Below are 24,620 nucleotides of genomic sequence, written 5' to 3' on the forward strand. Positions count from 1 at the left end.
TCTGGTTTGAATCCCTTGATGATTCCGTCTATAATTTGGACGGTGAATTGGTCACGTCACTCTAAAGAGTTGCCGGTTTGAATCCCTCTATGAGTTCATTGGTAAAATCACTCACAAAAACTTCCATGTCAACGAACCGCCTTTTTAAAAAAAATTAAGAATAGTCCGTCTATAATTCCATCGGTATATACCAACCGAAGTAGTCTGTCGGTATATACTGACGATATTATAGACATAAAATATGTCGTCAGTAATTATGACCACAAATTATTGATGGAAGTCTTCCGTCGGTAATGCTGATGGTATTAATCGAATTTCTGGTATTGTTTTTTTTTCCCTTAAACATAGTTCTGTTTTTTCCATATGATTTTTTCACAAATATTTTTGTCAATTTTATTTTTTAATATTTAAATGGTTGAAAATTTAGCTTTGTAATTTTTTTTTATTTTTTCTTTCTATGAGGTTAGTGTGGTTTGGAAGTTTGTAGAGGTAACCTAAGTTGCCTCGGTTTATGGATTTGGTAGGTTTTTTTTTTAATTGAACTTGGCTTTTTTAAAGTCTATTTTATTCTCATATAGTTAAAGAAAAAATAGATTTAGAGAAAAGTCATGTTCTTAAATTTTATAAAATAGCAAAAATTAAAAAGTGTAAGGAAACTACCGTTCACCCACACACATTACATTGTGAATGACACTAGTAATCCACGGTGTTTTCCTTTCTTTCTTTTTTCTTTTTGTTTTTGAATTTTTGTTATGATTTTTTTTTTCAAATTTGTTTTTGTCAATTTCATCTTTTAATATTGAGATGATTGAAAATTTGGCTCCATAATTTGTTTCCTTTTCCTTTACCTTTTTATAAGATTAACATGGTTTGCGAATTTGTCATAACCCAAGTTGCCATAGTTTACAAGTTTGGTGAGATTTATTTTTCTTAATTGAACTTCACTTTTTATCATCTATTGTTTTCTCATATAGTTAAAAAAAAAACTATAGTTTTAGAAAAAAAAATTATGTTATTAAACTTTATAAAATTCATGGACTTATTTATAGGGTTGGCTGGTTGACTTGATTCGCGGGTCTAGCAACCTTAACTTTTTTAAATTATTTATTTTCATCCTTAGATACTGGTAATTAAGAATTCAGTTTGATAATTGATTTTGTTTTGTGTTTTATAAGGTTATCGCGATCTAAAAAACACATCTCATATTGGGTTGGTGTTTGATTTCACAATCATCTATTTTTTTAATCATATAGTCAAATAAATTATAGTCTTTTTAGAAAAAAAAACAAATTATAATCTCAGTAGAGTCTATAAGCTAGTTTACAGGTTTGGTGTACTAGCTCAGTTTACCCAATTCACAGGTTTGGCGAGTTTACCCACCTATAGGATATGATTTTTTTTGTTTTTGGTCTTTTAATTGTTTTTAATTTTTTTTTTAATTTCATCATTTAATATTAAATTGGTTAAGAAATGAACTGCATTATTGATTTTTGTTTGCTTTATAGGGATAATTGTCTCTAATAAGTGTTTATTTTTAGGTTAGTGCTCAATTTTGTGAGTATATATTTTTATCATATAATTAAATAAAAAATTTATTAAACCTGATAAAGTCTATGACCTAGGTCTTGAGAGAGCCATGGCGATCCAATTTATCAGTGTCTCAGTATTTTAAAAAAATTATCATCTTAAAATTCTTTTAAAAACTAAATCATGTTTTTATTGATTGTAAAGGTTGCATTTGAACCTATAAAATTGATCAATTTAAATTGAGTTAACTCTCACATAGTATAACTAAAAACTTGAGTTAGGCAAATAATGGAGTTAGGAGGTTTGAAAATTAACTCACTTTATTAGGTTGAATTATACTATTAAAAAATTCTTCATGCTTTAAAAAAATTAATATTTTAAAAACATGATCAAACCCATGGCGAAACATGGAGAATATTCTAGTAAACTTGAAAACGTGGATCATGATTTATGGAACATTTACACGTGGTGACATGAACTGAAGATCACTTTAATGCAAGGGTAATGACATGAATGCCCCCCTGGAATGACTCTAATATTACGCCCATTTTGGATTTTATTAGTCCACTCTAGGAATAATCAAAGGAACACTGATTTTAAGTGTTTGAACTTATTAATTTTTAAAGTTAGGTATTTAAACTTTATTTTTATTCCAATAAGTATATTCTTTTATTTTACACAATAAAGTGTCAAAATGGATGTATATTAGTTAAATATTTAGTGTCAATAAAGAGTGAAAATAAAAAATTTATATACATGAACTAATTTCTCTGTTAAATTTTTTTTTTTATAACAAGTCAACTAATAGCATTCTCCATAAATCTAGTTTGCATGTCAAACACATAAACAATTAGTTGTATTTTCTAGTCCCTAAAACCTTTTCTGAATGGATAAAATTTCTATTAAATGAGCCCGTTGGTCCAGATATAAAAATTATAAAGTCACAATGCTTGAATAAGCAACATCTTTTATCGTTTCATTGAATTGAGAACTAAGCACACCATGTCAAAATGTAGATAAAGCTTGCTCATAAACTTAACTTCAATTTTTTTTTTTTTGGCTAAATTGTTTTTTTTTTAAAAAATTTAATAATAATACTTGACCAGCAAATATTCTGAACTAATTTTCTAATTATTTTTTCAATTTACTCCTAAATAATAAAATTGACAGAAAAACATATAGAATAAAGAGAGAAAAACCCTAACCCATCTTTATCATATGTTTACAACTTTTACAACTTCTGATTCTAAGTTTGCAAGCCAGGTAAATAAAAAAAAATCTCATAAAAACACATACAACAAACCTAAATTGAAAATCCTAATTAAATATATTTTGATATTGTTATACTGATGATGCTGTGCACCATCAGCATTTTGTTCTTACCTGGCTACGTGTAGCGAGTCCAACATCAGAAACCATGGTGAGATCAATCTTGAAAAGTCCAGATGATTGCACAAAACCAGGTCCAGGTTTCAAGAGGTATGTATCCACTGGTTTTCCTGGCATGAGTGGAGTGCCCACCATCGATCAAAGGTGTGCAATCAAAATGCCCCAAGTAGAATTACGAAACAACAGCCCTAAAATCAAAGAGCCTTCTCATAAAATCCCCAAGCTCCAACAAAATGGCGTCCACGAAGCCGCTCCAATCCCATCATCTCTCCTGAAAGTGAAAAAGCTCTCTGAAAGCGCTGCTTTGCCCTCTAGATGCTCTCTGCTTGCTGCTGGCTATGATCTCTCCAGGTATTAAGCAAAACCCTCTTCTAGTGTTTTTTGTTTTCAAAGGATGCAAGATTATTAGCAAATTCGTGGGTTTTTGTTTCTAGTGTTGTGCAGTGCCTCAGAGACAGAGGTTCCAGCTAGAGGAAAAGCCCTTATCCCTACAGATTTGAGCATTGCTATACCTGAAGGAACTTATGATCGTATTGGTAAATCTCACTTCGTACTTTTTAACTTATATTCACAGATGGTTTGGTTTTGTTTCTAAAACTGAGTTTTTCTGCTTTAGCACCCAGATCGGGATTGACATGGAAGCAGTCGATTGATGTGGGTGCTAGTGTCATAGATGCTGATTACAGAGGCCTTGTTGGGCTTATCACTCTAATGTTGATTTCAAGGTAAAGGTTGGCGATAGAATTGTGCAGTTGATTTTTAAGAAAATTGTAACTCCTGATGTCATGGAAGTCGAGGATTTGGATGCAACTGTGAGAGGTGTTGGACGGTTTGGATCTCCTGATGTTTGAGCTTCCTATGATTTGTAATGTTCTTTCTTAAATATTTCTGTTCTTGGTGTTTAAATTAGCAAACAGATGGTGGACTAAGCGGTCAAAGTTTTGGGTTTGGTGAAGGATTTCTTTTTGTTAATGAAGACACAGGTGTTTTATAGTTTCATACTTTCATTTCCTTCTTTTATCTTTATGTTAACCACGTGAAACAAGGCTATATATATTTTATTGTTGTTTGCATGGATATGAACTATAAAAGAAGTATCATGTAAAAATATTCACAATTCCACCACCGAAATCTACCAAAATTGGGATTTCTGATACTCATAAGAATCAAATTTCTACAAAATGAGACAGTTGGTCCAGACACCTTTCCTCGTCCCATTGAATTGGGAACTAAGTGCATCATGTAAAAGTGTAAATGGAGGTTGCTCATAAACTTAACTTTTCCATTCTTTTTTTTTTTGGCTAAATTGTTTTTCTCTTAAAAAAATTAATAATAATACTGAACCAAAGAAACATATAAAAACATAGAGGAAGAAAAAAAATAACTTATCTTTATCATCTCTTTGCAACTTTTGATTCTAAGTTTGCAAGTGATAAAAGAAAAGGCAAATAAAAGAAAATCCCATAAACTCATACAACAAACCTTGAAAATCCTAATTAAATATACCTCTGAAAACTCCAATTCTAAAAATTTTCAATTCTAATAAAACCCACAAAAAAACACTCCATCTTTTGCTGCTCAAGCTCGTGCTGTTGCTGCTGCTCATTCTTGTGCTGCTGCTATTGTTGTTGGTGATAGTGGCTGTTGGTGGCGGCAGTTGTGGTGCTGCTGCTGGTGGCTGGGTCTGTTTCAATAAATTATATTGGTTTTTGCAGGTGCAATTTGCAAGAATATTTTGGATTTATTTGTCTAAAAATGATGATTCTATGTATTTCAAATGTTCTTGATAATGATGTTACATTAAAAAATTGAATATTTCATTCTATATATTTTTTTTATCATTATTAATAGAGACATACAGAGCGATTAAAAAGATGTTATGGGCTGTTTTTTTTTTCTTTCTTGAAAAGGAACTGTCCATTCTATTAACAAACAAAATGCGTAGTGATGTTTTAAAAACCATGTTCCCAACAAAACAAACAGAAATTTATAGGCCAAATCAAAGGAAAGCTCAGGAATAGAACACTTGGCTGTTGAAAACTCGAAATACCAATGAAATGCACATAAAGTTTGCTCTTACCTGGCTACTTTTAGAGAGTCCAACATCATAAACCATGGTGAGATCAGTCTTGAAAAGTCCAAATGATCGTTCAGAACCAGGTCCAGGTTTCAAGTCTTCGTCATAAAGAGCAAAGAGGTATGTATCCACTGATTTTCCTGGCATGAGTGGAGTGCCCACCATCGATCGAAGGTGTGCAATCAGATTGCCATTGTAAGCCTTGGCATTCTCAATGCTTGGCCCTACTTCGTTGTCATCTCCTTTATATGGCCATCCAGTCTCAGCCACCACAATCTCAACATTCTTAAATCCCATAGAATTCAGTGCAGAGTAAACTGCATCCACCTGCAATTGATTAAACCACTTGTCAGTAGCGTTTTTATTCGATCATCTATTGATACAAAATTTTCGCTCTTGCAATTTGATTTACTCTCACCTGAGCATCGAACATGTTCATGTACTTGATCTTAGTGTTTCCATCCATTCGTCCTGCATTCGGTTGGAAAAGGCAAAAAGCAAGAGTCTCAGGCCTTGCATCGCTTCTGTAGGCAAAGTAAGGGTAGGGATTGATTGCGAAAGGCGAACCATTCGCACTATTAAACTCCAACAAGCCCTTCATCAGATCCCCATAACTTGGATCAAAGCTTCCAGAAGAAGGTGGCTCAGACTGCTTAAGCACTCCCATCGGATGAACTGTGGAGACCTTAATTTTACCCCCGAGCGATGCATCATTTAGAGCATTCTGTACATGTTGCATTGCTGGTAAGAGCTTGTTCATGAGATTCTGGTCATTGGAAATCATGACCTCGTTACCAACAGTGATGAGGATGATATTGCTAGCTGGATAGAAAGGAAGCACGTTTGTGTTGATCCAGCTCTTGGCAAAATTGGGATCAGAGGCTAGTCCTGGAATGTCACCATTTGCAGTGCCGATAACAATTCCAATTCCGTTGTTGGCTAAGGCTTTGATTATGGCGGGGTCCGATCCATATAATCGGACCTTTTGGATTGAAGTGGATTGAAGAAGCTTTGCGGTGGATGATGGTGGTGGAAGGTTGTCCGCAACTTGGCCATAGTTTATACCGATGAATGATTGCGAGTCTGCACAAAAAGCAGCAAAATTTAAAGCAGATGATCAAACATCAATTTTTAAACGCCAAAACAGAACACCATCATTTTTTGTTTTCATAGACTGAAATGAAGACAGCTCAGTTAAGGTAAATTCTTTAGAAATGGAAGGAGGTAATTAAAATAGAAAGAGACGCAAACTTACTTGCTATTTTTACAGTCTGTAAGGAGCAAAGGAGTAGGAAAGCAACAGTATAAGGAAGCACCACCATGGCTCAGGAGGAGCTGTTTCTACTCTGCATTTTTTGAAACTGGAGTGGGCATTAAATATGGAATATGCTACAAGTCGAGGGCAGAAGCGTAAAGATGACTTCGGGTGGTGAAACTTCAAATAGGGGTACTTGTAACGTATACGTAGGAGTCAGATTATCCAGAATATTCTTAAAAATCAATTTAAAATTAATTGAAATAATCTACATTTTAGAAGATTTTTAAAAAAATTGATGGTTTGATTTTGGTTTTACATTTTAGAAACCAAACAAAATTGAACCCAAAAAACAAAATCTGTATATAACAAAACTAAACAAATCATTTTTAAATAAAAAGTATCTATTTCCTCCTTACATCATAGGACATATTAAAATTTATTTTAGCGTTTTAAATGAAAATACTTAACAAAACACATGTAAATTGTTGAAAAAATAAACAATAATTGATAATGAAAGGATTATGAGGTATATTGTTTATTTTTTAGACAAAATGATAAAATAAAAAATATTTAAGATTTATTTTATAATAAAATAATACAATTGGAGTTAAATTTAAGATATTTCTAAAACACACTATCAAACTTAAAAAAGATAAATTATATTATAATATGTTTAAATTTATTTATAAATCCGCAAGTAATATTATTTATTAAAATGAATTTTTTAAAATTTTAATCATGCCTATTTTTACTACTTATATATATATATATATATATATATATATATATATATATATATATATATAGAAAGTGTTTTACTAGGACGCTTAAAACCATGCTTCTCCTCCCAAAGCACACAAATTTCAATAGTGCTTTCTTATTCATTAAAATTTTTATTTAATTCATGTGATTTTTTCAAGTTGGTTATCTCTTATATTTATATATATTATTGGCAATTAAAGGTTTTGATAAAGTTTCTGAACTTGATCCAAGGTTGAGTTTATGAGATAAAGTTTAAATTTATAGCATAAAGATATAATTAAAAGAAAAAAGACCAACCATAAAACAAATAGCATGGCTTTTCTAGAATTCATGTGAAAATTGTACTTTATTTATATATCCTCCATGGACTTATCTTTTGGTCCTTTTAGTTTTAGCATTTTATAATTTGGTTCAAAACTTCATTTTATTTATATTTTAGTCCTAATCTTAAAGGAGAGATAAAATTATTGAAAAACAAGGAAATAGAAAGTGATCGGTTAACTATATTTTAGCAACAAAAATTCTATTTGATGAGAAAATTTTTATTATGATGTTTTTTACTCGTCCTCTTGTTGAAAAAAAATAGATTGAGGCTCAAGATCTATTTTAAATTTGGTGATTTCTCTCTTTTTTTTATTAAAAGTTGGTTTGATGTTAGATATGAGTTTATTGATGTTTATGAGTTATTTTCTAGGTGTTTTCATGTGGAAAAAATGATTAAAAATAGTTTTTTTTTTGTCCAAATGAGGCAGGCTTAGATTTGTTTTGAGCTGAGGTGATTTCTCAGTTATTTTGGGCGATTAAGAGTTGGTTTGAGGTTAAATATGGATTTAATGAGATTTATGGAGTGTTTTGTAGACATTTTAGGTAAAAAAAGGGTTAATAAGTTATTTTGATCCAAATGAGTTGAGTTCGTTTTTTGGCCACCTAATGTGGCTAGAGTAACATCAATAAACACGTCGTCCTCCACTTCACGCGTGCTTGGCTTTTTTTTACCTTTATTTTTTATATATATTTTTCCTTCTGTTTAAATTGAATTTCATTAAAATAAATAAATTAAAAATATATATGAAATATTTTTTTTATTAAATACCATTCAATTTTTACTTTATTTTCCAATAAGATTGTGGCATTTTTTTTATATAATATTAGAAAATGTTATTTTGTACAACCTTTTTGTAAAGTTTTATTTGTGTGTGTTTTTTCAAAATTTTATTCTGTCACTTTTCTGTGTTTTTTTTGTTTTTATTATCAAATAATTAAATAAATAATAAATTTTACAAAGTAAAGTTTTTATATGTAATTGAGTTCATGACCCAGGTGATAGGTTTGGTGAGTTGACCTAGGTCGTTCCAAAATATTAGTCTCTATAATTTTTTTTTTTTTAAAAAAAAGAGTTAAAATGACATTCTCTTGATTTGTTTTAAGTCAATATTATTTTATAAAAATAAATTAATTTAATATACATTTGGGATATTATTTTATAAAATACCATTAAATTCTTTGTTTGTTTTTTTAATGATATTATAACATTTTTTTTAATAATATAGTAAGCACTCTTTTTGTACAGCCCTTCATGAATTGTTTTTTTTTTTTTTTTTGCTTAAATGTTATTGAGTTGTTTTCATGTGCATCTCTCTACTTTTATTATTTCATAATTAAATAAAAATTAGATAAAAAAAAAGTTATTAAACCTAAATGAATCTGTGACCCGGATTGCGAGTTTGACAAGTTAACTTAAGTTAACGCAGGTTGATTAAAAACATCTTCTAAAAGTTGTCTTGATTTTTTTAAGTCAAATCATGTTTTTACCAAGTTGTGTTTTGTAACAGTCTGACTGAACGACTCGATCAATATAAAAAATTCGGCAGAGTTTTGTTTGCATTAAGAGCATCCCAACTTATCGACTACTATTAGTTTACTCAATCAACCCACCATCACAAGGTCTCATAATTCCAGACCTTATATCAAACCTCATAATTCCACACAATATATATTATATGAGTAAGATAAATATGAACATAGTCCTAACATCATATCGTAAAATTTAAAAGAAAAGGAATACTAACATGCAAAGGAAATATTTACAACATAATAATTGTCCCTAAATATTTCAAAAGGGTTAATTACAAGATAACTAAAATACTAAATGCTAAGCTGAACTTTTATAATTACATCAAGGTTTACACAAAAGTATACTACATATCACGTTAATTCCCTTTTGTTTAAGTTAAATATTTACATAAGCATCATAAAGTAGAGTCCTAAACTAATGATCTTCCTAGATGTTTGATGGACCTGTACATAAATAAATATATTATTATGTTGATAAAGAATATATGTATGCTCATGTAATGAATATGAATGAAGTATTAACTCTCTATCAAATCCAAGAGAATTCTAACAAGGATCTTATATTTTGCTTGTAAATCTTTTAAACCCAATTAACACTCATTTGTATATTCTTAGATGAATAATCTTATTTACTTGCATACACTAGGTGACCTTGCAAAGTCTAATCTTGTAATTCATTTCCCGGAAATCATATCACGGATGCCATTAGCCGAAGCTAATCTTGTAATTCACATCCCGACAATCTTATCACGGATGCCATTAGCCGAAGCTAATCTTGTAATTCATATCCTGACAATCCTATCACGAATGCCATTAGCTGAAGCTAATCTTGTAAATCATCTCCCAACAATTCTATCACGGATGCCATTAGCCGAAGCTAATCTTGTAATTCACATCCTGGCAATCCTATCACGGATGTCATTTGCCGAAGCTAATCTTATATTTATGCTAGATTTTATTTATATTGAACACGACATCTACTGTATTTGCATACACCAGATAAATTTTAAATTATACAAGTGCAAATAGAAGGAAAATCACGCACCTGCTTCGCCTGTCTCGTGACCCCTAACAGAAGATCCAATCCTAGTTGCTCCTCCTGAATTACAAGGAAGTTTTTTGGTTATGATTCCTTCAAGCCGATATTATAGAGAATTCATATTCATCCATTACTCATATGATACTTTCTATGCATGTTCATTTTCTCATAATAACATACATACATATCTCATATATATTTTCAAAGTTAGTATCTCAATGTGTAAGCGTTCATATGACTCAATTCTTTTATATTCTTATTTATAGTATTCACGTGAAAGTCTATTGTTACTGTCCAATTTCCAATTGTTACTGTCTAGTTTTGAACTGTCACTGTCCAATTTCCAACTGTCACTTTTCAATTTCCAATTGTCACTGTCTAGTTTTGAACTGTCATTATCCAATTTCCAATTGTCACTGTTTAGTTTTGAACTGTCACTGTTCAATTTCCAACTGTCACTGTCCGAACACTCATCAGGTTTTTAACTATATCTAAGGTTCTAAAACTTCATTTTAAGTGAGATTTATCTCGTTAGAAAGCTAATACACGAGGCTACCAGTTCTCTGAGGAAGGAGAACCCAGTTCTGCCTCTAAAATGGTCAAAATTGCTCATCAACAAATCAGTCCAGCTACCCTACAAAATCAGTCACGACTTAGTTTCTGTTGGTAACCCATAACTGGAGTTCTACATCTCCAAATTGAGCAAGACCAGTTTCCTTGGTTAGCTAGCATTCAAATCTACAATTTTTATGAGGAGTCTAATCTTAATTCCCTCATCCTTTTATTCAAAATTTCACCGAAAGTCAGGAGACAAGTCTGTCTAGAGTTGTCTCCCCCTCCCCTTCACACAATACTTACATAAACTACATACCACACATATAAATTAACTTAATCTCAACAATAAATACTTTTTCCCCAATTTATGTCTAAGAACCCTAACCTATGATTCAATATCAAAGCATCAATTCTTTATTGAATTTAAAAATGATATATATATATATATATATTTATATATATATATATATATATATATATATTTTTTTTTTTTTTTCTTAAATCATGTTTAGAATACCTAACCCGGTACAATTTAAGATCTTGATCTTCAACCAGTTGAAGATTTTCAACTTCCTCCTTTCTTTTTTTTTTGTTCAATTTCTTGATAATCCTTTGCTCTCAAGTGTTTATCCCATCTATAAGCTCTAAATCTCGGATGGGTTCTCGAAATGTTAGTGTTTCTCTCTTGATTTCTCAAGAATGGGTATAAAACTCTCTATTCTCTCTCGTTATGGTTCCTCCCATTTAGTTTTGGTGAGGAGAGAGTGTTTATACTCTATATTTTCCCTTATTTGCATTTAGGCCCCCTTTTCCCCTTAAGTGCATTATTATTATTTCTTCAATTAAATCCAACCCTCAACAATACCGGGTTCATTATAATATCTCGAATTATTTCACCCAAAAATTCATATTAAAAAATTTCTGAATTCTTTTTTTTTTTTATTTAACCATATGTATGAATTTCTTCACTTTTATTTTTTTTTTCTTGGGGTTTACATGTTTGGACCTACCATGTTAACCAGGTCATTTCATGTCAACTTTAACCTGATTTAATTTGAAACTAGGGTCAAGTAAGGAATCAAATATAAGGGTCTCTAGATTGGTCCGCTGAGCTAGACTAGATTTTATATGTTAACCAAAATATTCTCCAAATCAACCCACAATTTGTGTATCATTCTTATATATATTTTTAAATGCATTTGCGTTCAAATTATCAAAAATTTAGTTTTTTTTTTTTAATTTAAACTTGCTTTTATGATTAGGATGAGGTGTTGTAGAAAAATATTATTGTAATAAAATGCTAAGAAAAATGGAGCATTTAATAAGATAAAGATGTTTTAATTACACAAAACAAAAAAGATATATATATATATATATATATATATATATATATATATATATATTAAAAGAAAAGGGAAAAAATTGTTTCAATAGAATTAAAAAGTATTACTCTATTAAGAGCAATGTTGACATAAAATTAAATATAAAAAAATTAATGGCTTTGCACAACACGTGCTCAAATCTTTTAATTTGCATCTATTTCTTAGTTTCTTGATTTAGTCTTTGATTATTGTTAACTTTTTTAATATTTATTAATGTATAAAATTATCAATTATTTTATTAGACATACATGTCAAATTTTAAGTTCACAATTAAAAAACATTATGTTAAAAAAACTAAAAAAACTTTAATAGTTTGATTTTTTATGTTATAAATTATTTTTATTTTTATTTTTATTTACAATGAAGCTTGGCTAAGTTCACTAGTTATTACAAAATAAACTAAAAGGTGTGGCCATTTCATTGTTCATTATTTACTATGCAATGTCTCACTTTCCAGTAAACTGGAACAATTCACTTTCTTTACATTTTCATTTTGATCCTCAAACCATTTTTTTCTTTAATTGTATCATTTTGAGCTCAAATTGAAAGCTAATTAATTCTTATTTTTAAGAAATGATGAAATTGAAAGATAGAGGGCAAACATGAAAAAGATAGAGAATATAGGTGGTGACTTCAAACTTTGAACAAAAAATTTTAGTTTGGTCACCCTTACTTTTCAATTCATAAAAATTCAAATCCTTTAGTTATCAAAAATTCAAATTTCATATAATTTTTTAATTTTTCTGTCCTTGGTTTGTGAAAAGAGAAAAATAGTTGCTAGATTTTAGTGTGCAAAGAGAAAGTTGTTGTCTACACTAATCCTAACAACAAAAATGATTGATCTTTGTGCCAATAACTTTTATTTGATGAGAGAAGTTTGATTGTTGTTGTTTAGAACTTCAATATTTTTTTAAAAATCAAATTGAAGTCGAAGAAATTTTTTTTACCTGGTTTTATTATGTTTTTGGACCTTTTTTTGGGTTTTCTAGGTTGATAAATTGATTTCTAGATGTTTTAAGGCTGGTACAAGGTATTTTTAGGTTAAAATAGGTTGAAATATTAGTTTTTAGATCAAAAAATACTTTACCCTAATTTCTCAGCTTTCACTATAGTGGTCGAAATTTGAGGTTCATTTAATTATTATTTTTTAAAAATGAGGTTGAATGACAAGTCATTTTTCCCTCAAAAAGACATATAAAAATATAAAATCAGGTCTGGGTGCAAGCGCCTAGGCTTGAAGGGCCCATATGTTAGCGTTTGTTTTTGGCATTTTTTTTTTTATTTTTAAAAAACTTTATTATTTTATCTTTAGGTAAAAATTAAATTTTATAAAAAAAAATTTTAAAACCTGGTTGAGCACATAACCCGGGTTATAGGTTTAACAGGTTAATCTATAATATATAGGTCAATTTAATATATTATCATTTCAATATTTAAAAAAAAACAAATATGCCATATTGAAAACAAAATTAAGCATTTATTTTATTTTGAATTTGACTCCGCGATGTGTTTTGTTTTTCTTTTTCTCGTGGAGTTGATTTGTTCAAAATTTCTTTTTATATGATCATCACGGTCTCATGTTCCTAGTCGTGGATAACAAGTTAACTTCGGTTGACTCGAGTTACTTCAATATGTCACAATGTTATTGTTTTTTTAGAAAAAAAGTCATCTTGCAAATTTGTTTTTCTTTAATTGTTTTCTTCCATTTTCAAATTTTAGTTATTTATTTATTTATTATTATTTATCCTATACTCATGTAAAAAATTAAATTATTAAACCTAGTGGATTCCATGACCCGAATTGTGAGCTTGAAAAGTTAGGTTGGCTGCATAGCTCGTGCCGATCAAATTTATTTTTAAGCATTTAATTTATTTTGAATTAATCATTATGATATTTTTCATTTTAGCTTCTATATGATTAATTGATTTTGATTTTTTTATAGGGTGTTTTGCTATCTTTATTTTTTTTTAAATCCAAACTATATTATTATTGGTCATGAGTTTGATGGCACTGTTTAAAAATTTCTTATAATTTTGATTTTTTTTAATGATTTTTAAAAAATTTAAATCAACCACGATGAAACACAATTAAATGAACCAATGCATTCTAATTTTTTTTATTTTTAAAAGGAACATGTTTTGAACAAATAGTGTTTTCTAGATAACTTTAACTAAGGTAGATAACACGAAACAATTTACTACAAATCATAATCCAATTGCACCTGCTTAAAAAAAACGACATATCTATATTTCATTAGCTTTATTCGTAAAAGTATCTAAGTTTTGATTTATATATAGATGCATTTAGATCTTTCTAAACAAGCATGGATGTGAAAGACATAATGTTTATTTATTAGATAAGTGTGTAATAAATCTGTATATATATCTAGTTTATATATATAAAAAAGAATACTTTGGTCTATACTTGATTCTTTTCTCTTTTTTTTTTCTATACTTGATTCTTGCATACTAGTAGGACACATGTAGTTAAGTTGAGATTGCTGGAAACCCTGATAACGCAAATATTCCAATGTCTGCTAATCTCCTAAATGGATGAAATCTTAGCTATTAAGAAAAAAACATTCCCTTTTGTCATAACGGGTCAGCATATTTCCAACTGCACTAAAGAGCTCCCAATGAAGAAAAGTAAAGCATATTCAAATTAAAGAAGGGGCTTGCTATATAATTATAGCATATAGATACTTCAGAAAAAGAACACCAAAGGTAGGCTTCACCAAATGTGGGTATAATTGGTGCACAAGAAACCTTAGAATAATGTAAAGATAAAACTTTTGAAAACCATAGATCTAAAGCTCTCTAATTGCTTCGTTTCTTACTAATCAAATGACAAGTCCGTTTGTTTTCGTGGGCTTTAGAGTTTTTTGATGTTTCAAAATTTAAAATATTTCAAAATATGATTATTTGATCATTAGATATAGGGATTATCAAGTTGAATCAATTTGAGAACTCTTGAATGTTTAAGACCATGTCTTTGTAAGGAAAACAAATATAATAAATATATAAAAGAACATTAAATTTCAAAAACAAGGTTATTTGCTCTTGTTTTGGTATTAAATGAATACCCTTAAAAAACTAGTGTGTATATGTTGAGAATAAAAATTATAAATTCTTTATATGTGTGGTTAAAGAAGTATTTATACTCTCTAAACCTTGTCCTCTTGCTTGAATAAAAGAGATAAGAAAATATAATAGGCTATGAGAGACTCTTGCGCACCTAAAAATGCAAATTGTGTAGGATCCATGCTAAAGAGCTTAGGTAAGATAAGAAACCCTATAGGACTAGGTATTTGGTCCAAGATACAAGGCAAGGCCCATGAGGTACTAGGACATGCATTGGGCCCATGTATGTGGCCTTGACCCAAGAGGTCCTAGGCTTTGTTATTAAAATCATGAATTGACTCGTCAATATGTATTTAACATACAAACTTATACTAAAAATTTAAAAACCAGTAAAATCGTATTTGACTTATGCAAAATTGGTAAACTCGATCAAAATCATGATTTTGCACCCAAGTTTACAACTTTATGGGAAGTATAAATACCATTGTTGATTCTTAAATTCTCTAGCTGTATTATGAATTTCACCCCTATACTTCTCCAAAAACTCTACCTTTGCACTCTCACTAGACTATAAAGCTCAAGAAATCACATTACAGAAAAACCTTTTATAAGGCAAACCTGCAAGTTGCAACAGATGGTGGAACTCTGAAGGTATGACATCGGGTTTCATTATTTTTTTGAGGATACCATAAAGTTTACTAGGGTTTGATTTGAGGTAAGAGGATAGCAATCAGAGAGTAGACCCCAGGGTTAACTGGAGCGAACTAGTTGGTCCTAACACAAAAATAGCCATATAGGTCTTATTTTTTTCTTATTAAGTGAACATAATCGTATTAGCCACTAATGTATTTCAAATAAACTGAGTATGACTTTTGATATTATTACATGGAATCCCCTACAATATCAAGTAGAAATAGATAGCATCGTACATTCATAAAAAAAGAAGAAGATAAAAGCCATAAATAGAAGGGTCATTTTTTCACTATGCTTTTGAAATGAGAAGATACACAATTGTCCATGATCAATTTGAAAATGACTAATACCCCATAAAAAAACCTTAATACCCCTTGTCATAACCCAATTCTGGGTTCCCCAAAATTCTTTTACAAAAAATATATATTCTCTTATTTTATTTTATTTTTATTCAAAAATCTAAAAAGATCATAAATTCAAAATATAAAAAATATTTTCAGGTCTCAAATAGATGAGTGTTTGAGTTGCAAACATGAAAAAAACACCAAATGAACATTCAGATTGAAATATTACTGACAAAATAGTTTGAAGAAAGACTTAATTAAAAATAAAAAATAAGTTTAAAAGTCAATTTGAATCCAATCAGAAGAATTAATTAAGTTCAAGGATTTAATTAAACTTCTAATAAGTTTTGTTGACTCAATCAAGGATTTAATGGAAAGAAGTTTAAGGTTGAAGTCCAACTTGATCAAAATTAGAAGAATTAATTAAGTTTAATGACTTAATTAAACTTCTAATGGGTTTAATTGAGTTAATTAAGGGTTTAATTGATTTAATTAAGGATTTAATTGAAGAAAAAATAAAATTTAAACATCAAATTAGCCAAAATTAGAAGAATTAATTAAGCTTAGGGACTTAATTAAACTTCTAATGGGTTTTGTTGATTCAATTAAGGATTCAATTAAAGGAAAATTGAGTTTTGAGGCCTAATTCAGATCAATTCATAAAAATTGTAAGACCATGGACAAAATTGAACTTTTGAAAGCCTAAAATGGTGTAATCATGGGCTTAATTGAAAGAAATTTAAAGTGTAAATGTTAATTGAGGGCTAAATTGAAGAATCGTAAAATAAAGGACCAAGATGAAAAAGTTGTGTTGATTTAGGGACAAAAAATGATCAAATCAGGGGTCAATTTGAGACAAATTAAAAGTTTGATGATTAATGAGGGTAAATTGTAAAATTTGGAAACCAAGGACTAAATTTTAAAAGGCATGAGAATCAAATGATTCAAATCAATTTTTCTAAGGATGTTGTCGTGACATGCATTACGTCATGTGACGGAGCTACCTTCTAGAATTGAGGGGGGCTTGAGTTTAATCATAAAGTTATAATTATAGGGTTTAGGAGTCGCTATCTAGTATTATGGTCACTAAAAAAACCCAATGGTTTGCGAGAGTCTAGGTAAGGGAACTAGTTGTGTAAGCAGAAGATGAATCACGTTAAGTAAGCTACATTGTTGATTGATTGTTTTTATAAGTCATGTTTTTATTTGTTAATTTCATTTAAGGTTCAAGACAAATCTTTTTTCATGAGGATGTCTCTATCTTATTAGGTTAAATTATAACTGTTTTAAGACCCAAATTTAACATCGTATTTATTTTCTATTTTGTATCTTTAATACTTGAGGGTATACTTTACAATGTAATTTTACACTTTCTAAATATTAAAGTCTTATAGCTGAATCCTAACACTTCGAATAACAAACTAATTGTTGTGGGATTTTTGATATTTTGGTCAAAGCCTAATAAATAATCTTGAACCGATGACGATATCCATTTTGTATTTTTAAAACATGATAAAAATTTGATTTTATCCTTTTCATAAAATATACATAATAACCTTTTAGGATTTGATTGTAAGCACGAAAACAATACTTTTTTTGCTTTAGAAATGAAAGTTTTTTTAAATTATTTTTTTCGGATTTGTTTTTCAAAATTTCAGAGAAAATTTAGATATTTCTAATGCTGAGTCCGTATCATACAATGTATATTTATGGCTTGATATTAGAAAAAATTATTGAAAAAACATGTGATGGACCCATAAATGATTTTATAATGGTCCTTGAGAATTTCTAGTCTTTTTTAATTAGTTGCTTAGGCTCGAGGCCCAAGCCTGAACTAGTCGGGTTAGGTTGGATTGACTGAAGGCCCAACAATATTTTATTTTTCTTTCTTTTTTTAAGAAAATAGGACCCAACTTAGCCATGTGGGTTGGGTTGAAATGGGTCTAGCCGGCCCACATTACATGGTCACTTGCCCAACCTAATAACCACGTTAATTATCTTTTGTTGTAGAACGTGAATTTATGATCTGTATGCAGATGATAATAGCAAGAGATTTACAAGAAAAGGGGGAAAGAGAAGAAGATTACTTGGCATATAGGTGGTGTGGTTGCCATTGCTGAGAGGTCTGATATGAGGATGGTAGAGGCTGGCGCTCCTGAGAAAAAGAGAAGAAGTTGGCGTTGGTGAGGCTGTCGGTGCTTTTGTTACTGATTTGGAGAAGAAGAGTTTGCACCACTAGATCTACTGATGTGATCATTGCTGATGCAGAAAGAGGAAGTATATGGTGGAGGAGTTGGTTGAGGTTACAATTGAGAGAGAGAAGAGAAGAGGAAGGATTTGACATAAACAAATCATTTTGATCAAAATAAACCTTTCCATTTAAATGAAACGACACTGTTTTGATATTCTTGGGGTTTTAATTAAGGATTTGTCTAAAATTCAATTTAGTCCTTTGTCTTTTCATTTCTTTTAATTGCATCCTTAATTGACTTCAAACTTTTAATTTCATGCGATTTTACCCTTGACAAACTCAAATATCAACACTAAAGTTTAACATCTTTTCATTTTGATCATTGGTTTTGAATTAATGCAAATTGATTGATTCTCAATTGATCATTAAACTTTTAATTTGCTTTCATTTCACCCCTATTTTTAACCAAATTTAGTCCTCAAAGTTCAACATCTTTTTCAAATAGATCCCTGGTTATGAATTTCTTCAATTTAACCCTTAATTGACCTTAAACTTTGATTTTCTTATAATTTTATCCCTGGTTCAATCAGTTGACTTCATGGAAATTAAGTTTGGTCCTCTAAAAATTCAATCTTCTCGATTAAATCTAAATTGGGCTCCCAAACTTAATTTTACACCAATGAAAACCCATTAAAAGTATAATTAATTCCTTTCATCTAATTAAATATTTTAATTTGACTTAAATTAATTCTTAAACATAATTAAACTTTTAATTTGGCCAATGATTAAATCAGATTGGACTATTAAAAATCTAATTAAGTCCCTGGACTTAATTTTTATTAGTTTAGAGATCAATAATCAGCTTTCCATTAAACTTTTGAGCGTTATCAATTATCAATCTTGCTGGTAAGCCATAACTACATATCAAATCTTTCTCAATGAACCTCTTGACTACTTTTTATGTCACATATACATAAGTGTTGGCCTCTACCCATTTAGTGAAGTAGTTGATGGCCATGAAATGCTTGTGTCTATTGCTAGCCTTCAGATTGATTGGTCTTATGACATCAAAACCCCTTATATCAAAAGGCCAAGGCGAGGTCATATTGAATAGCGGTGACGAAGATACATTTATCTTATCACCGTATATATGACACTTATGGCATTTTCTAGCATAATCTACACAATTCTTTTCCATAGTCTACCAAAGGTATCCAGATCTTTGTATTTGCCTTGCCATTGTATGTCCTTTGGCATGAGAGGCACAAATCCCCTTATGGATTTCTTTTAATGCTTGCTCAATCTCATTTTCATTCAAACATCTTAGTAGAGTCGCGTCAAACAACCTTTTATATAGGATTTTTGCATCCAAGTACAAATTTATGGCTATTCTCCTCAAAGTCTTGTCATCTATTTTAGAGTCCGTTTGAGGGTATTTTCAGTGTTGGATAAATCACTTGATGTCATTGTACCATGGTTTCCTGTCTAGTGATTCTTTAATTATGCAGGAATAAACTTGGAGATTTTTGAAATCGATGTTTATCGATTGGATCCTACTTTGTAATGGACCCAGATTTTTCAAGGCCAAAATCGATGGAGAATTTTATATTATATATATATATATATATATATATAAAATCATCAGGTTCTGGATGTTTTTCACCATATCATTATGCAAATTTATAATTGCATTCCATTCATTAACAATACAATTCACGTAAGATAATGTAAATCAACATTCTCATTAAATGGATTCTCAATACACATGCCCATAATATTATATTTTCATACTCATAGGTTTACATTACATCATATTAACATACTCATAAATTCACATTCATGTTCTAGTCTTGTTATCATCACAAGTTCATATTAGAGTGTCGAACGATAATTTGCACAACTAGTACTTTCATTATCCTGACCTCATGTAATTTCACAATATAACATCCTCATAAGAAGAATACCACATGTGTCTTTTCATACACATCATATGTGTATATTCACATATACATATTCGTGTCCCATTTTATTGTTTCATTACAAGTGTTTACAAAAGGGGTCGGATGACTAATTGAGCACTTAACACGTCTGTTTATACAGAACTCATATCACCTGTAACATGCAAATATATATATATTCTTTTCAAAATGTGTGAGTCGCGAAATGGATTTCCTTACGCACCATGTTGATATGATGTTTCTGTTACAGCACAAGGTAATTTCAAGCAGTATAGGCAATTTAAGAAAACATAATAAAGCAATATTAACGTTACATTTCATTCATGGACCAAAGAGTAAAATTCTTTCATTTCTTCTTACTTATGTAAATACCACCCTTAATAATTCATCAATTATCGAGGCTAATTACAATACTCAAACCTAGTCATCCATCTCGAATACCATTAACCAAACTAATGTTATTCTCTGTTTAAAGTATAACAATCATAGTTCTTTCATATACTTGGTATATACAAAATATAGTACACATGAACGCGTCAATTCTTGAAACTAACATCTTGTTCATTCCCTTATGATGTTATTAGCCGAAGCTAATTGTTTATTCATCTCGTTCATCCACTTAAGATGGCATTAGCCAAAGCTAATCAATATTTGTCCCGGCCATCCGTTTGGATGCCATTAGCCGAAGCTAATCAGTCCTTCATCCCGGCCATCCATTCGGACGCCATTAGCCAAAGCTAATCATTCTTTGTTCCGGCCATCCGTTCGGATGCCATTAGCCGAAGCTAATCACTCTTTTGTCCCGACTATCCGTTCGGATGCCATTAGCCAAAGCTAATCACTCTTTGTCCCGGCCATCCATTCGGATGCCATTAGCCGAAGCTAATCACTCATTTGTTCTTGCCATCCATTTGGATGCCATTAGCCGAAGCTAATCAACCTTTAATCAACATTTAAGCGTTCGACAATTTAATATCGGTTCTAACAATACGGTAGTACTCAAGTTAAAATATTTCAAGATTCAACGTATGAAAAAGAAAGGTGCAAGTCACCTACCTGCTCCACCTGTGGGTCGTTCCTGTCTTGATGATGGTCCAATCCCAACCGCACCACCTAAGACATCAATGGTCACAAATCAGCACAGTTGTATTTATTTTACTTTTAAATCATATTCATCATCACACTTATTTCAAGACTTCATATGTTCACATTCAAGTGTTCCATATTTTACATCCATCACAGAAATTGTTACTAAAACCAGTTTTACCAGCCTCCCTCCGAGCTCTGCGTCACTGTTGATTTTGAGAAATCGGCAGCGAAAACTGCATTGATGCCGATTTCTGCTTCGGAAGCGAAAACAGCGTCGCTGCCGATCCAGAAATCGGCAGCAGAAACTGCGTCGCTACCGATCAAGAAATGGGCAGCGAAAAACTGTGTCGTTGCCGATTTCTGTATCGATAGTGAAGGCTACGTCGCTGCCCAATCCAGAATCGGCAGTGAATACTGCGTTGCTGCCGATTTCTGCATCGGCAGCGAAGACTGCGTCGCTGCCGATTTTCGCATCGGCAGCGAAGACTTCGGCAGCGAAGACTACATTCATCATCATCTCTCTCTCTCTCTCTCTCTAAATAAGTATATATATATATATATATATATATATATATATATTTTTTTTTTTTTTTCTTTGGGTGTTTACATTCTCCCCTCCTAAATATGAATTTCGTCCTCGAAATTTAAGAAGTTTTACATTCCATACCTGGTAGTCCAAATAAATTGGGATACTTTTTCCTCATCTCAGCCTCCCTCTCCCAAGTTTCCTCTTCTACTTGAGCATTTCGCCATAAAATTCTGACGATGGGGATCTTTTTGCTCCGTAATTCCTTCACTTCTTGACCTAGTATCCTTATGGGCCTCAATTCCAGTGTTAAATCTTCCTTGACTTCTACTGGAACCTGGGGTAGAACTCGGGTGGGGTCCACGTCAGCCTTCCTTAACAAGGAGACATGGAACACATCATGAACCTTGGCTAGCTGTGGGGGCAAATCCACCTTGTAGGCTACTAGTCCTACTCATTGTAAGATTTTGAAGGGTCCGATGAAGCGGGGAGTTAACTTCCCTTTTAATCCAAACCGTAACATGTTCTTCCATGGGGCTACCTTCAGGAACACCTGGTCCCCCGTACTGAACTCGAGAGGTCTTCTCCTCACATCGGCATACTTCTTCTGTCTATCCTGTGCGGCTTTGATGCAATCCCACTTTCTCCGTGGTGACTTGGACCAACTCTGCGCCATATAACTTCTGATCCCCTATTTCCTCCCAACACAAAGGAGTTCTGCACCTCCTACCATACAAGGCTTCATATGGGGCCATCCCTATTGTGGCTTGGTGACTATTGTTATACGTGAACTCCACCAATGCCATGTGTTCCTCCCAGTTTCCCCTAAATTCTAGCACACAAGCCCGTAATAGGTCTTCCAAGACTTGGATGACTCTTTCTGATTGGCCATCCGTTTGAGGGTGAAACGCAGTGCTCATGTCCAATCTTGTCCCCAAGGCATGTTGTATGCTCGGCCAAAGTCGAGAGGTGAACCTGGGATCTCGATCCGATACAATGGACACCAGAATCCCATGAAGTCGAACCACCTCATTTATGTAGATTTTGGCAAGCTTGTCCACCGAGTTGGTCATCTTTATAGGCAAGAATAGTGCGGATTTCGTCAACCGATCTACGATGACCCATATCGCATCATTTCCTTTCCTCCCTTTGGGAAATCCTGACACGAAATCCATAGTGATCATCTCCCACTTCCATTCTGGAATTTGTAATGGTTGTAATGGTCCCGCAGGCCTTTGGTGTTCAACCTTGACTTGTTGACATATCCCACACTTTGACACATACTCAGCTATTTCCATTTTCATATTAGGCCACCAATAGAGATGTTTCAAGTCTCGATACATTTTAGTGCTGCCAGGATGCATGGAGAACTTGGACTCATGTGCTTCTTGTAGAACCATTCGTTTGACTGTTTCGTCATTAGGCAGTACAACCGTTGTCCCATCATCAAGGACCCATCATCCGCTACTCGGAATTTCATTTCTACCCCTGCCTCCACATTCTTTCTAATCTTGGACCCCACCTTGTCATGGAATTGGGCATGTAGTATCTATTCTCGATACATTGGTTGCACCACTAATTGGGCTACTAACCCACCTCCTGCATCGATTCCCAAATCTGCACCCAACTCTTTTAATTCAGCCAATTGCCGCTCCTTTCCCACTGTTAAGCTTCCCAAGGAGGCTTTACTTTTGCGATTGAGGGCATCTGCCACCACATTTGCTTTCCCCGGGTGGTATTCTATGGTGCAATCATAATCCTTAATGAGTTCTATCCATCTTCTTTGCCGCATGTTCAACTCCTTTTGCGACATCAGATACTTCAGGCTCTTATGATCAGTAAAAATTTGGGTTTGAGACCCATACAAATAGTGTCTCCATATTCTCAAGGCAAATACTACAGCTGCCAACTCCAGGTCGTGCACCGGGTAGTTCACCTCATGAGTCTTTAATTGCCTTGATGCATAGGCGATCACCTTCCCATGCTGCATCAAAACACACCCCAATCCCTTCCCCGAGGCATCACTATATACCACAAAACCCTCGGTCCCTGAGGGGAGAGTTAACACTGGAGCAGTGGTGAGCCTCCTCTTCAATTCTTGGAAGCTTGCCTCACATTCTTCCGACCACACCCATTTCTTATCCTTTCTAGTTAGCTGGGTCAAAAGGGTAGCAATCAGGGAAAAACCTTCGATAAATCTCCGATAGTATCCTGCAAGTCCCAGGAAACTACGTATTTCAGTGACCGAAGTCGGTCTTTCCCATTTCAAGACTGCTTCGACTATTTGGGGGTCGACAAAAACACCTTCGGCTGAAATGACATGTCCCAGAAACGTCACCCTTTTCAGCCAAAATTCACATTTACTCAGTTTTGCATATAGCTGGTGATCCCTCAAGGTTTGTAAGGTTTGTCTCAAGTGTTCTTTGTGCTCCTCGAAAGAATTCGAGTACACCAGTATATCATCAATGAATACCACCACAAACTTATCCAGGTATGGTTGGAAAACCCGATTCATCAAATCTATGAAGAGGGCTGGGGCATTCGTCAACCCGAACAGTAACACCAAAAATTCATAGTGTCCGTAACGAGTTCTAAATGCAGTCTTTGCTACATCCGCTTCTTTAATCTTCATCTGATAGTACCCTGATCTCATATCTATCTTCAAAAATGCCCTCGCTCCCTTTAATTGGTCGAACAAATCATCTATCCGAGGTAACGGATACTTGTTTTTCATTGTTATTTTGTTCAACTGTCTATAGTCAATACAAAGTCTATGGGTTCCATCTTTCTTTCTTACAAATAGGACTGGTGCTCCCCAAGGAGAAGTACTGGGCCGTATGAACCCTTTGTCTAATAATTCCTGTAATTGAGTCTTTAACTCGTTTAGTTCTGCTGG

General features: G+C 32.1%; 1 protein-coding gene and 1 pseudogene across 1 annotated transcript; one reads left to right on the top strand and one right to left on the bottom strand.

Moving 5' to 3' along the window:
• Positions 1-2,819: 2,819 nt before the first annotated feature.
• On the top strand, positions 2,820-3,915 carry LOC118050921 (deoxyuridine 5'-triphosphate nucleotidohydrolase-like; annotated as a pseudogene).
• Positions 3,916-4,289: 374 nt separating this feature from the next.
• On the bottom strand, positions 4,290-6,344 carry LOC118050919 (glucan endo-1,3-beta-glucosidase 7). Its single transcript, XM_035061384.2, has 4 exons — positions 6,249-6,344; positions 5,412-6,076; positions 4,997-5,320; positions 4,290-4,600 (listed from the first exon to the last, which is right to left on the bottom strand). The coding sequence occupies exons 1-4, from the start codon at positions 6,313-6,315 to the stop codon at positions 4,409-4,411; spliced, it is 1,248 nt and encodes a 415-aa protein (XP_034917275.1). The 5' UTR covers positions 6,316-6,344; the 3' UTR covers positions 4,290-4,408.
• Positions 6,345-24,620: the final 18,276 nt, after the last annotated feature.

Source organism: Populus alba, chromosome 14, assembly GCF_005239225.2.
Source record: "Populus alba chromosome 14, ASM523922v2, whole genome shotgun sequence".
In the NCBI taxonomy this organism is placed as follows: Eukaryota; Viridiplantae; Streptophyta; class Magnoliopsida; order Malpighiales; family Salicaceae; genus Populus; species Populus alba.